Source organism: Rhagoletis pomonella, unplaced genomic scaffold (assembly GCF_013731165.1).
Source record: "Rhagoletis pomonella isolate Grant_MI unplaced genomic scaffold, Rhpom_1.0 Rhpom_scaffold_00007, whole genome shotgun sequence".
NCBI lineage: Eukaryota > Metazoa > Arthropoda > Insecta > Diptera > Tephritidae > Rhagoletis > Rhagoletis pomonella.
The window spans coordinates 7,350,694-7,363,615 of NW_023458561.1; the positions used below are offsets into that span (position 1 = coordinate 7,350,694).

Genomic DNA, 12,922 nt, shown 5'->3' on the forward strand with positions numbered 1-12,922 from the left:
TCCGTCTCATTTTCAGACGAGAAGGCGGACTTGGGTATGCTCTTCATTTTACACATTGTAAACTTAATAACAAACGCCATTTTAAAATTGTAAACTTCATCCCTATATGTCATGCTCTCATTTAGATTTGTATCATAAGGAGGAGGTTATCAGTTCGTCGGAATATTTTTTTTTTTTTTTTTTTTTTTTTTTATGTTACCCCATATTTTTGTACCTCGTAAACCGATTTCGTTTGCATCGGAAAGGTAGTGTCTCAGAGGTGGTCCCATACTAATCTGGTTGAGATCCGATCAGTGGATCATGAGATATATATATATATATTTTTTATATGGGAGTTGAAGTCGGTTTTTTTTTTTTGCTAAAAATTACTTGTTCATTTAAGCATTGTGTAAAAGTGCGAAATCAAATGATATTAATCAATATTTCGACTAAAGGGCCATCCAGCGGGCACATCTTTTGTACATATATTTCTTAAAATGTGTCTAGTACATACCCCAAATTTTAACGACATCAGTCCATAAATACGGGTTTTCAAAATTCATCGACGTCGGCTAAACATTTTCCAAAAATATTCCATATGGGGCCAATATATATTGAAAAATATAAATAAATATAATAGGTATATAAATTTTAATTTTTGACATATAGACCTTCCGTGGGAAACGCCAAATAAAAAAATATACTCATGAAATCATGTATGTATATTAGGGCGGGTCGAAAATTTAATTTGTATCAAATCCCTTGGTAATAGTGAAAATATATTGTATCATGAAGTCAACAACAAGCCTGCAAAATATTAGCCTTTTATTTTAATTGTAAGAGCCCGTGCATCGACCAAGTGACTCACAGCACACTAGTCGAATAAGACCAATTCTTGCTAAAAATTCTAAGTTCAGAAAAAAGGTTTGGTGCATATTATTAGATAATGAATCGGTTAACACAAAAGATAATGTCAAATATCGATAATCTCAAACTTATCTGTTTTTCAACCAAATTGTAATTGTTTTGTTGATAATTGCATTGGTCTTTAGTCAAAAGATGTAAAGCATTCATATTTCTGGAGTGTATTTAGGTCCAAATATTCTAATATTTTTTTAATATTAGCTATGGTATGGAATTTTTGCAAATTTAGGAACAATTTCAGTAGCTCTAATAGAAAAGCCATTATTTTCCATCATCGTGGAAAAATTTTGTTTATGCGAATGAGTATGGAAACACTTAACAGGCACAACTTCTAGAAACACTAATTAGTTTACTTATGTTTATGCATACAATCTAAAAATTCCAAATAAAGGAAAATGACAAAAAATTGTGTTCAAGATTTTTTTATTTTAAAATAATTTGTTTATAATCTGAAAGATTTTCATCATATTATTATCTTAAATCAGTAACAGTAAGTATCGCCTTCAATTTGGTAATTATTACGTACCGATCGACTAACATTTACCAAAGTTATCTCGAAAAACTTTAGTGGATCTCCAGTTTTTATGTAAAAAAATTGCTCTTCAATTGTATAAATGTCTTTTAAATGAAAGAACCGGATTACAGAAAAGTGTGCCAGGGAGTGACTTTTTTCATTCAAGCTGAATGCAAAGCAATATCGTCCATTTGGAGAACCATCAAAAGGATTTCCCAGGATATGTTAAAGACTATTGCATTTACCTACTGTCACTTTTTCACATAATGGAATTAACTAAAATATTTTTGTATGTATATCTAAACACTTATTGCACGTCCCCTACTTTCAAATAACGGCAAATTTAGAAACCGCGAAAAATGTGCTTCTTCGGTGACTAATGAAACCATTCCCCACCAATTTTCAAGACTGCATAAATGGAGTTAAAATGGGCGTTTCTCATCATCTTTGACAATACATGTTTGAATTCATTCACCACGATCTTGAAAACTGACCAAATCGGCGTGACCAAGTCCATGGCCCTTTTAATATTATATAAACATCCGAAAACACTAAAACGTATGAAATATGTAAATCTCGTCTCACTTTTTTGTATTTCTCACTTGGTTGCTGAAGTAATGAAGAATTGAAAATTCATGAGGGAAAATTATAGTTTTTGTAAGTTTTATCTTAATATCTTAAAAACTTGTAGACTTATTGAAAAATAATAAATGAACGTGAGGTACTCAATTTAATAACCCTTAATTTTATATGTCGTTCAGTTTATAACATTTAATGCATTCCAAAGATATTACAAGCCAAAGTTTCATTTTTAAAATACATACACTTTGATTCAATTGCGCGGGCTAAAGATAAGTTTTAAATTAATCTTTCGTGGCCAATAGCAATTGGCATAGACCTAAGACATCATAATATTACTATTACAATACGGTCAAATGCCTTTTATTTTCCCCCAAACAAAATCGACCCAGCCTAATGTATATCCTTAATAATTATAATATATTAGCGCTTACACAATATGTTAGTGTTTGGCGGGGCTATTCCTCTGATTTGTGTCGTGCGCCTTGAAGGGAGCGGGGGGAGGGTGAGGGGGATGGTGTTGTTGTGTTAGATTTGTCAAAGTGTCCCGGTTTGGCAACGGAGATATCTGGCAGCCCTACCTTGTGGCCGGGGACCCAATGAATATGCAGTCGCCTGGTTGCTGCTGCCCTGTTTTTGGCTTCCCCTGCTTCTAAGGGCAGTTTGTGACGTAAATTGGTATGAGCTTATACCCTAAATCGCTGCTTGACTATCTAAGTATATGGGAGGTTCCATGGGAAACTGGACCTCGGTGCAAAAATTATTTTCTTTATAAAACTAACAAACAGGGGGATAAGACATTTGTAAAATTCTTGAATCAACCAGAAAATAACAAATTAAAGCATTAAATGCATTTCTATTTCCTTTTTTATGTTTTGAAATCAAGTTCTAATTAAATCATTTGAAGAAGTTTAAAGTAGGTTGTGTTGAAATACTGTCAAATAATTTGCGATTCAAAATTTAAGTGTTTGGTAAGAAAAATATATCTGTGTTCATATGGAACAGTAGCTTATGTCGAACGGATGACTTAAGTATAATGCGACATTCGCAACAAACGATTGCGAATGATTCACTGGCGCCGAGCCGTGGAAGAACTTTTGGCAAATAAACGTGCAAGAAATAGTTCCGATACTAGCAAGTCAATGTTCTTATTAAGTCTCATCAAAAAAATCCTTGTCGTTTAAAGAATAAAAGGAATGCCGCATTATACTAAAGCCAGCCTCCACAGCGACATAAGCTACTATTCCGTACAGATATAGTAGAACTCATCTGCTTTTAATAAAACTGTGTTAAATATTAATAGTGTGAGTGCTTTGTTTATATTATTAAGCAGAATTGGTCCTGTCCCACCCGTGACAAAAAAAGCAAAAACTTGTTATATTTAATTACAGAAGTTGATGTTGTGTTTCGGGTTTGTTACATAATGTTAGAACTTTATTGCAAATGTTTACCACAACTGCATTTTCGTTTCCACATAGTTACCCAGTGGGAAAATGTAATGTATTGTAATCGAAAAAATAATCAGTAAAACAGCCGTTTTCACATTCAAAAATGCATTATTTTTCCCACGGCGATGTCCTTAGAAACGTCAGTCAATTTTGCATTATCAGTAATGCAAGAATTAATGTGATTTAATATGAAATTTAGCAGACTCACCAATTGACTATATAGCCTTGTGGTCAGCTGATTAAGTGACATTTTGGCCAGTTTTGGTTTTTTTCTTTTGTTTATTTAATTTTTATAGTGTTTTTTATCACTTTTGTTGGAGTCTTAGCTTTGTTTGAATTCGTGGTCCTTTGTTTTATTATACGACATCAAGATTACACAGAAAAGTGAAATAAATTCGCAGAGTTTCCGTAAAATATATCTGCTCCAATAAGGATGTTTTGAAATAAATTCGCAGAGTTTCCGTAAAATATATCTGCTCCAATAAGGATGTTTTTTTTTGTCCCACCCGTGACAGAAAATATAACCTAGATTTTTTCCATATAAAAGTTAGATGGAATTTTCTTTAGTATTTAGTAATAACTCAAATAATAGTCAATTAGTTGTAGCTTTATCAAAATGTAGAATAGCTGAGTACTTTATACTTAAATCTAAACAAGAAAGAAAATTTTTTGTGTACAAATCTTTCACCCGTGACGGTGGAATCGACCCATTGCAATCATAAGTGTCACTACGGTTAAATCATCTGTGGAAAGATTCGTGCTAATATAACCTTTACCTTTTTATCTGCACTCGGGGTGTATGTTACGTAATTTTGTGACTTTACTTCTGAGACCTTATTACCCAAGGCTATCCCTCTAGGTTAAGGAGGAACTCGGCTGAAGCGACTTTACTTTTGTGGAGGTTTATCTGAAGGACCTTCAGAATTGCGCTTTGGTTCCTTCCCAAGGTTGGATGCTTTCTCCAGCTTACCCGCCACATCACGTAGGTTTAGAGTGGCGTCCATGATCTCGTCTAAGCCTAGATCTTTTACCATCTCTCCCGCTTTGAGCGTGTTATCGTTGTTGTCCTATGGGTGGCGTTTCTTGAGGCGAAGAAACACACTACCCATTCCCCACGGCATTTTTCCAATACTCTCGTAGAGAGTGTCCTCAACGTCTTGCGGGTTTGGAGGATGTAATCCTGTTCACCCTCGGCGTTTGTTGCCTTGGTGACATGTAACACTCTCCAATCGTCAGTCGGCAGGTCGGGATTCTGTCGTTGTAATAAGCGGAGTGCATGCCCCGGATTTAGTACCTTCGTCTTTGGTATCGATGGGATGCAGCTCCTGTCGACAATTTCCAAGGATGCCCCCTCACACAGGTTTTGAAGCGTTTTCACTGCTTCCTTTATACATGTCAGCGAGGGGTCATCCTTGGATTTAATAATTTTGACTCCGCTAAACCACCCTGCTCCATCATTTGTTGGCATGGGTTGGTTTGAGTCGGCTTCCATTCTCGAGAAGAGAGTTTCCAGTAGTTGCATTTCAACCACCTTCGCCCGGTCTTGTAACATTTGGCCCAGGGGGTTGCTTTGGTCAATAAGTGCCACAATCAGGTGTCTCCTGGCAATCTTACTAGCCGCCTCCGCTGCCCTCGACTATGTGGGTTTTTCACCATCGCATCTGACGTTAGGCTTTACAGTCTCGCCCTTGTGCTTCGGCATTTTCGCAGGAGTCAAGGCATCGCTCTCCAAGGAGCGCTGCCTTTCATTACGGCCTCCTCCAACCGGTTTGCGAACATCGGATCAGAAGAATTAAACCTTTCCCTTGTCGCGAAGTGAGGTCGCCCACTTTCCATTTCGGACTTAGCCCAAGTCAGTCATTCTGCCTCCTCCTTCGTTAGACTGGACTTGTGGCTAAGTCTATTATGAACCTTAAGGGCTGCCTTATATTGCGCTTTCGCTTTCATCCCGTCTTTACTGGGCTTTACCCTAGACCTTTTCGTTGCCTCTGAAGAAACACCATCGGGTTTTGCCGGAAAGCATAGAAGGACGTCTTCGTCCAACGTGTCAACGCTGACCATGCTTTCGAGGTTAGAGTTTTAAGGAACTTTGGCACCTCTGTGTTGCGATTGTTGGTTGGCGGTAGCAGCGTAACTGCTGTGAACTGCTCCCTTCACAGCAGAGGTGTGGCCGCTAGCGACACGGTTTCCAGGCTCTCCGTGCCTGCCGATAGTAGCAGCCACTGCTTCTACCGACGTTTGGGATGACATCCCGGCAGATTTTTCTACATCTTCTACCACCATGTTGAGTCTGTTTTTTCGCGGAGGCTCAACCCCTAGCGTTTTATACCCCCTCCTGAACCCTGCAGGGGCGGCGAAATGCCCTGTGACCGGGTGGGTAGTTCTGCTGGTGGCAAGAGTAAAGAGGTATAGCAAATAGGTTGCCAATGTAATTGAGAAGGTTAACAGGTTTCGTTAAAAATATGTACTTTGGTGCATTGTCGAGCGCAAAAAATTTTTCACCATACACAAAACATAAAAGCTTCTCCCGTTAGAGTATGACGACCCTGGAGTTGTAACAAGTAGTCTAATCTAAGCATACATATTCAGGAACAAGTCCCACACACAATTAGTTTTCACGCAAAAATTGCACAACATATTTCACATATACTGGATTTTGTTCTGTGCGCCTCATAATGCACAGAGCTAAATCTTTATTGCTATTGAGTCTGCATTCATCAAAATCACCATTATAAAACGTGACAATTTTCTTCAAATGTACTGTCTCACCAAGAATGAACTTTTCTAAAGTTTTATAAAACGTTGCCGATTCAGTATCAAATCTTCTTGTCCGGGAGCAAATAACATGGTCAAAAATATCATAATATATTTTCCGAAAATACTATTCAGGTGTGGTTAATACAGGACTTTCAATTGGACTTTTTTTTATTCTAAAAAATTTTCAGGTGGGCAATTACCCACCTTTAAAAATTTCAGGTGGGTAGAACTACGCACCATACCCACGTGTTCCGCCGCCCCTGGTAGCGTAGACATATCAGTCCACCTGCAGGGAACGGACAAGTCTATATACCGGCCTCAGCTAGATAGCGCCTGCCTGCATCGCTGCTTTCGGGTGCAATAGCCGAAACGGACGGCGGTGTGGGCAGCGCCACCCATTGCCCAGTCGGTACCCGCGGGAAGGATATAGCTATGGGGGTTATTGCCAACCCATCTGGAAATTAGTTTTACTTTAAAGACAACTTTTGTTACCTGGCTTGAACTATCCAACTCCTCGCGAAGTAAAAAAGCTTTATTTCAGCAATTCAATAGTATTGCGTAGTTTAGACTCTAAAATTGTGTTTTAAAGGCTTTGCACAATTCAAGAAGAAATACGGTTAAAAGGCTTTTATCTATTGATTCTTCTATTCCCCAAATTCGCTTTATAAACATTTATTTTATTTTCACAATAATTTCGTCGAGATCTAATATTTAAGCATTCTGATCTCAAGTTGCAGTGGTAATAAACATTAGTAACCAAATTTTTGAGTAACTTGTACAAATCGAGAAAATTCTTTTTTGCTCAACTCTATGTAATTTCAGTGTCAACAACTCAATCCTCTCTTAACGCTCAAATATGTATTTCTTCGAGCTTCATGCTGCATAACTTGAAATCGAAGAGTCAAAATATTCAAAAGTAGTCGCAGTTTTAATCCAGACGTGATAAGGCAAACGCGTTGCATGCGCTCGACTCTAAGTCATCCATTGTCTAATCTGATCAGATCAGATTACAATAACACTCGAAGGTATTATCCAGTGAGCTACACGGTCTCCGTGCGTGTTTTACATTTTAATGGACGTTCGCATGCAGCTACATATTCTTCGTAAATACATATAAATATATGTATGTATTTATGTATTGTCGCTTGGTATCATGCATATATACATACATACATATTTAATCGCTCGAGCCGATCGATCGTTATCGCAGAAAATGCAAATATATTCAGGGTATTCATCTATGAGGCATTTACGCGCTTAGATGAATTATATGGAAGGCAAGAATCGAAAGTACAAAACAAAGTCTGATTACCCGTTTAAACGAAAGAAAAACATTTTTATGTTTTGGAAGTTATTAAAACCTTCTGAAAACTGGTTTGGATAGAATACCATCTTAAGCCTTGCGAAAATTATTGTATATCTTATGTGTGGTTACAGATCAAAACAATCCAGTGTTATTAAAGTGAGTGTTTCTATGTGACTGCCTTTTAAATCTCAATGTGATAACGTTGTATATTATCAAAGCAGTTATTTATAAATAAAATAAAATTAAATAAATGTATATTCAGTTTTTAGAAGAATATGTTAACCCAAAAATTAAGTACCAGAAAACAATGGTCTAGTTAGGTGTTCTACATTGAACCAAAATAAATATCTTAAAAAATATAGCAAGCACAATCTTAAAACTAGGTCCAGATGATACAAATTTTATCAAACCTTCTTTGCTTCCTAAAGAGTGGCGTAATTAAGCAAATTCTTTTTGCATTATGACGTTTTTCCGGGAAACGACCAATTTGCCCAAATGTTCATTTGTAATTGGCAAGTAGTACTTTGCATTTTACAAGAATATTTTGATGAAATCAGCATAAATTCAGTATGCTTTGTGAACCATTCTCCTTATTTTGCGATATCGACTACATACATATGTATAAATATTTTATTTCTAGAGCGTATAACTAATTCGTTTGTTTATTGTTTCATTCGCGCACTCATTCGGAGTTACATACATTCATATGTATGTGCATATGTAAGTATAATCAGGCATGCCAGCTGCCACGACTTTAGGAGAATTATTGCTGACTTGAGTAGAGCTGCAACCTACTAATACCAAGGGTATTGAGTTGGCTGATTCTGAGCATCTTTTTATTTGTGCCATTGCTCATTCAGTTTTAAAATTTCTATTGTTTCTGTTGTTTACAGCTCAATTGACGACGAAATCGACGGAAATTGCATTGTGCGTGCTCGTGGATTACCTTGGCAGAGTAGCGATCAGGACATCGCTAAATTTTTTCGCGGTCTAAACGTTGCAAAGTAAGTAAAATAAAAAATCCCCATTTCTCTTAATATGAATTTTAAGATTGCCGTGCAAGCCATTAACATTTATTTAATATTTTATTAATATCAATTCTCTTTATATATATATGATCTTTAAACTTTAGTCGAATATAGGGAATCACTAGAGCTGGGACGATCCGTGTATTCGGATATTCTTTCAATCAATTTTATTATAATAAAGTACAAGTTTTGAGTAGCTAGGAATTGCCGTTAGATAGATAGAAAATACTTTATATGGTAAAAATGCAAAACACCTTCTACAAAAAAAAATTCTCTAAAATCAACGCGATTTTTGACTAACTCCGAACTTGCATTGTTTTTACTAAACAATCTGATTAAAAAGTTGAAAATTTTGATGAAAATTTGCTGAATTTTCGCGAGTTTTGCACAAAGTTCAGGAATTATATTTTTATGTTTTTTTTTTTTGTTGCTGAATGAACCATATTTTTATACAAAATTGGCGGAAAAATATTAGAATAAAAATTGTTGCATATATTGTGAAATATTTGCTCTGCTAATACTTTCTACACTACACTTCTTACACTTCTTAAAAAGTTTGTACCAGTGTTCATTCAAAAACCATGTAATAAAAGAAATTGCAACTGAAGAACCTTGGTTTATACAACCTTGTGTAACTACTCTTTAGAGAAACAATAATATTAGCTCGGATCTTTCTTTGTTAAGCTAACGACGTGTACACAATGTACATATAAACATATGTATATATCGTCGACCAAACCTCATTTTAGGGCAAATTAGTTAAGCAACAGTTTTGGACCGATGAGGGTTTTTTTAAAGCGTGGCCGAAGACCCCCAACGCGGAAATAAGATGAACGTAAAAATACTGTGGACTGCGTAGTGGGAGTTGGATTTTGAATTTTTTTGAAGCCCACAGAAGTGCAAACATTCATACTAATCTACTAGTTTCTCCTATTGCATATATGTAGGTAGAACGACTTAAGCCTAGGCAACCCCAGTTTATTCTAAAATCGGATTTGGCATTAGCAAACAAAGACAATACATGCTAGAATGGGTCTTTGAGGCTCAGTTCAGCAGGCACTGATAAGAGGCCAAAAGGTTTAGATTGATTATTATCAATAAAATAATTATTTTAGCAAAGTAGTATTTTAAACGACATTTTTTGCTCTTGTTTTCATTTCTATTTTCCTTAACGCTATTCTTGTTTACAGGGGCGGAGTAGCTCTTTGTCTTTCGCCCCTCGGCCGACGCAACGGCGAGGCTCTTATTCGTTTTATATCGCAGGAGCATCGCGACATGGCATTAAAACGTCACAAACATCACATCGGCAGCCGATATATCGAAGTTTATCGCGCCACTGGTGAAGATTTCTTGGCCATAGCTGGTGGAGCTTCCAATGAAGCGCAGGCTTTCCTTTCAAAAGGTGCGCAGGTTATAATACGTATGCGAGGTCTCCCCTATGATTGCACAGCAAAACAAGTTGTAAGTATGTATAGTCAAGTAATTAAAAATATATTATGATTAAGATTACTATATGTGCATATATGAATGTGAAGTGCTTATAAATTTTCCCTTTTTTTACTTATCACAAACTAAAAAATCTTCATCATCATCACATCCCTAAATTTTTATAAGATTAGGATCAATATTAAAATTAAATATCACAGCATTTACTTTCCAATATCAGCGATTCCTGAAATAAGGCGTCAACACCTTTCTTGTCAGTGCACTACATTTAGATATCTACATATGCCCGCCCAACATAACTTCTGCGACTATTTGACTGTCACTGAACAATTTCTTTTGCAATATAGATAAATTGTCTACTGATATAATTGCTGTATACGAGGCAATGTAAAGATCATTAAATAGGTCAGCTTCCTTGTCTTAAACGGAATTCTTGGCTGACTTGTTCTAGAAAAAGAATCTGCTGCAGCGATAAGTTTAATCGTTGCCACATGGGTTAGGTTTGGTTAATCTAGCCGGCGTTGAGCCGCATATAGACCGGTAGGTCCTCAGCGTTACGCGTTAAAGTAAACATCACAAAGGATATCAAAGTTGTTTGCGAATTTAAGTAGAAATTTCAGCCCTACTATTGAGATGTCCTCTAACTTCTCGAATTGGTAGGATCCCAAGCATTTTAGTCGTGTTTTTAACAGCGCAGGGCATTGGCAGAGGAGATGCTTCAAGGTTTCTGCAGTCTTCGCTCACGAAACTTACTGCACCTACCCACGCTAGTGATACTCATTTTTAGTACGAGAGCAGCGATCCGCAGTAATCAGCAAGTAAGCGATCCGGCAATAACTCTGCAGTCTTCCTTTGATAGCCGTAACAAGAAGCGAGAATAGTTGCTTCCGCCGTTTTGCCCTGAACTGCAGCCAGCTGTTCAATTTAAACTTAGTTTACTTAATCTAAGTTTAAGTGATTTGTCGCAAATTATTTTAAGTTTTAAGCTAAATCTTTTTACTCATCATCCAAAAATAATAATTTTCATTTTCCATGGCTAGAAAAAAATATTGATTTAAAAGCAGATTATTTAAATGTAATTCATAAACCCTTTTTTATGTAACATATTTGAGGATATTGTAAATATCCGAAATACTCCTTTTAAGAAAAGCGAAGAAAAGTTGGAGTTTTGGAATTAGAAGAAGATAAAGCACTGGAAATGTATCCTAGAGCTTTGCCATTACTTGAGTTCCGGCAACAAGTACCAGATTTAAAATATCCGCTGTTGAAAACAGCTGCGAGCTGTATATTTTAAATTTTTGGTACAACGTATAACTGTGACTCTTTGTACTCTACAATGAAATTCGTAAAGCCAAAATACTGCTCACAATTAGTTGGATTCGCGTGCCTGTTAAATAGTGAAAGTTATTAAAAACTATCAGCTTTTTGCGTTCGCGTTCGCAAAAAAAATCCAATTTAGCGGTAATTGAGAGGGGAAGCTGTCAGTTTCTGCTGGAAAAATTTTTGCCAACAGCAATTTGCCTACAAGAAAACAGCTGGTTGAAATTTACGCAAATCCCTAAATTGAATTTGATGGTTTGTAAGTTAAAATAGTCAAATTCGACTAATTAGACTTATAAGGAGTAAGTAATTATTCGTTAAGTCAGTGAACTCAAGAGAATAAGACTTCGGGATTTGTTTTCTTACGTTTTCAATTTTATACTTTTGAATGCAAACAAAATTTCTATAAGCTGTTCGTCTAACTTGGAAGTGTCTGCAGAGTTTCTGTTCGCGTGCTATTTTGGATATTTATTCCCGTGAAAGAACAGATGACATTTCGCTGGAATTTTGCTGTTGGACATTTTTTACTGGAGATTTTAAACGAACGTACCTATTGGCTAACCAACATTTAACAGAACTGTTACGAACGGCCTCAACTGACGTAAAACAAGTTTGGAAAATTTGGCGAAAGAGATCTTTTGAATTTTCTTTAATATCTATCTTACGTACATTCGAATAATATTAAATTAATGTTTTTCATTTCTAATAATAATTTTATTTAAAAATAAAACTTTTGTTATTGTTTTTTTTTTGTGGTTCTTTGTAGCATTTAGAATTTACTCGTTGCTCTTTCGGCCTCGGCCTTGCCCTGCTATATGAGCGAATTGCCTTAATTGCCGCCCGACTATCTACGTATAGGTTTACTTTTGAATCGATTGTCGTTTCGGTGTAGGCTAGCTCTGCTGCTATCCTCATAGCGAAAACCTCTGCTTGAAATATGCTGAAATGGTCAGGTAACCTTACTGCCCGCCTGACGTTCAGTTCCCTGCAATAAATCGTGGCAGCCACTCCCGTTGCCATTTTAGATCCGTTCGTGAAAATGTTTAGGGATCTATTGCTAAATAGGTTTCATTCCCTTGCGCCATCCCTCCTCCTCAATCGTTGTGCGAAACCTTTGTTACCACTTAAAGCTTGGTGCCATGCAGGGATGAAAAATGGAAATTTCAGGTTGTACCTAATATCATGAAATAAATGTACCTAAATGACACAAATTGTACCTAACAAAGTTTCAGCATTCATTTGTAGGTTTTTTTTTATAAATTTTACTTAAAACATGAATACAAAAGATAGATGTACATTAAACATGATTAGGTTTTTTAATTAACTGAGCCTATATCTGTAGACTATTAGTCTAATGGGAATCGGAGAAGCGTTGTTTTTGTCTGATTTTGGCTACTGAAAAATATTGGCGAAAAAGACAAAAAACACACTTTGGGAAGTATACTTCGTTATTCAGCTTTTTATAAAACAGCAGGAAAAGTCTGCTAATAATATCCGATTCCTTTTAATAGGTGCAGCAAGTCTAGAGAAAATAATCAAATTGCCGTAAGTAACTTCGAAAGCATTTTAAATATACTAGAGTGCCAGTTACTGTCGAAATTCGACAGTTTTTCTAGTTTTA

At 36.2% G+C, this 12,922-nt stretch overlaps 1 protein-coding gene across 4 annotated transcripts in view; it reads left to right on the forward strand.

The window, feature by feature from the left end:
• Positions 1 to 7,109: 7,109 nt before the first annotated feature.
• LOC118742289 (RNA-binding protein fusilli-like) overlaps positions 7,110 to 12,922 on the forward strand; it is a 77,441-nt gene continuing 71,628 nt past the window's right edge. For 2 of the 4 annotated variants that reach the window (XM_036474251.1, XM_036474248.1), the window contains exons 1-3: positions 7,110 to 7,304; positions 8,401 to 8,511; positions 9,726 to 9,996. In XM_036474251.1, coding sequence (XP_036330144.1) covers positions 7,162 to 7,304; positions 8,401 to 8,511; positions 9,726 to 9,996 — 525 coding nt within the window. In that variant the 5' untranslated portion in view covers positions 7,110 to 7,161. Of the gene's footprint in view, positions 7,305 to 7,678; positions 8,228 to 8,400; positions 8,512 to 9,725; positions 9,997 to 12,922 lie in introns of those variants that run through there. The other 2 variants (XM_036474249.1, XM_036474250.1) reach the window with 2 other exon arrangements.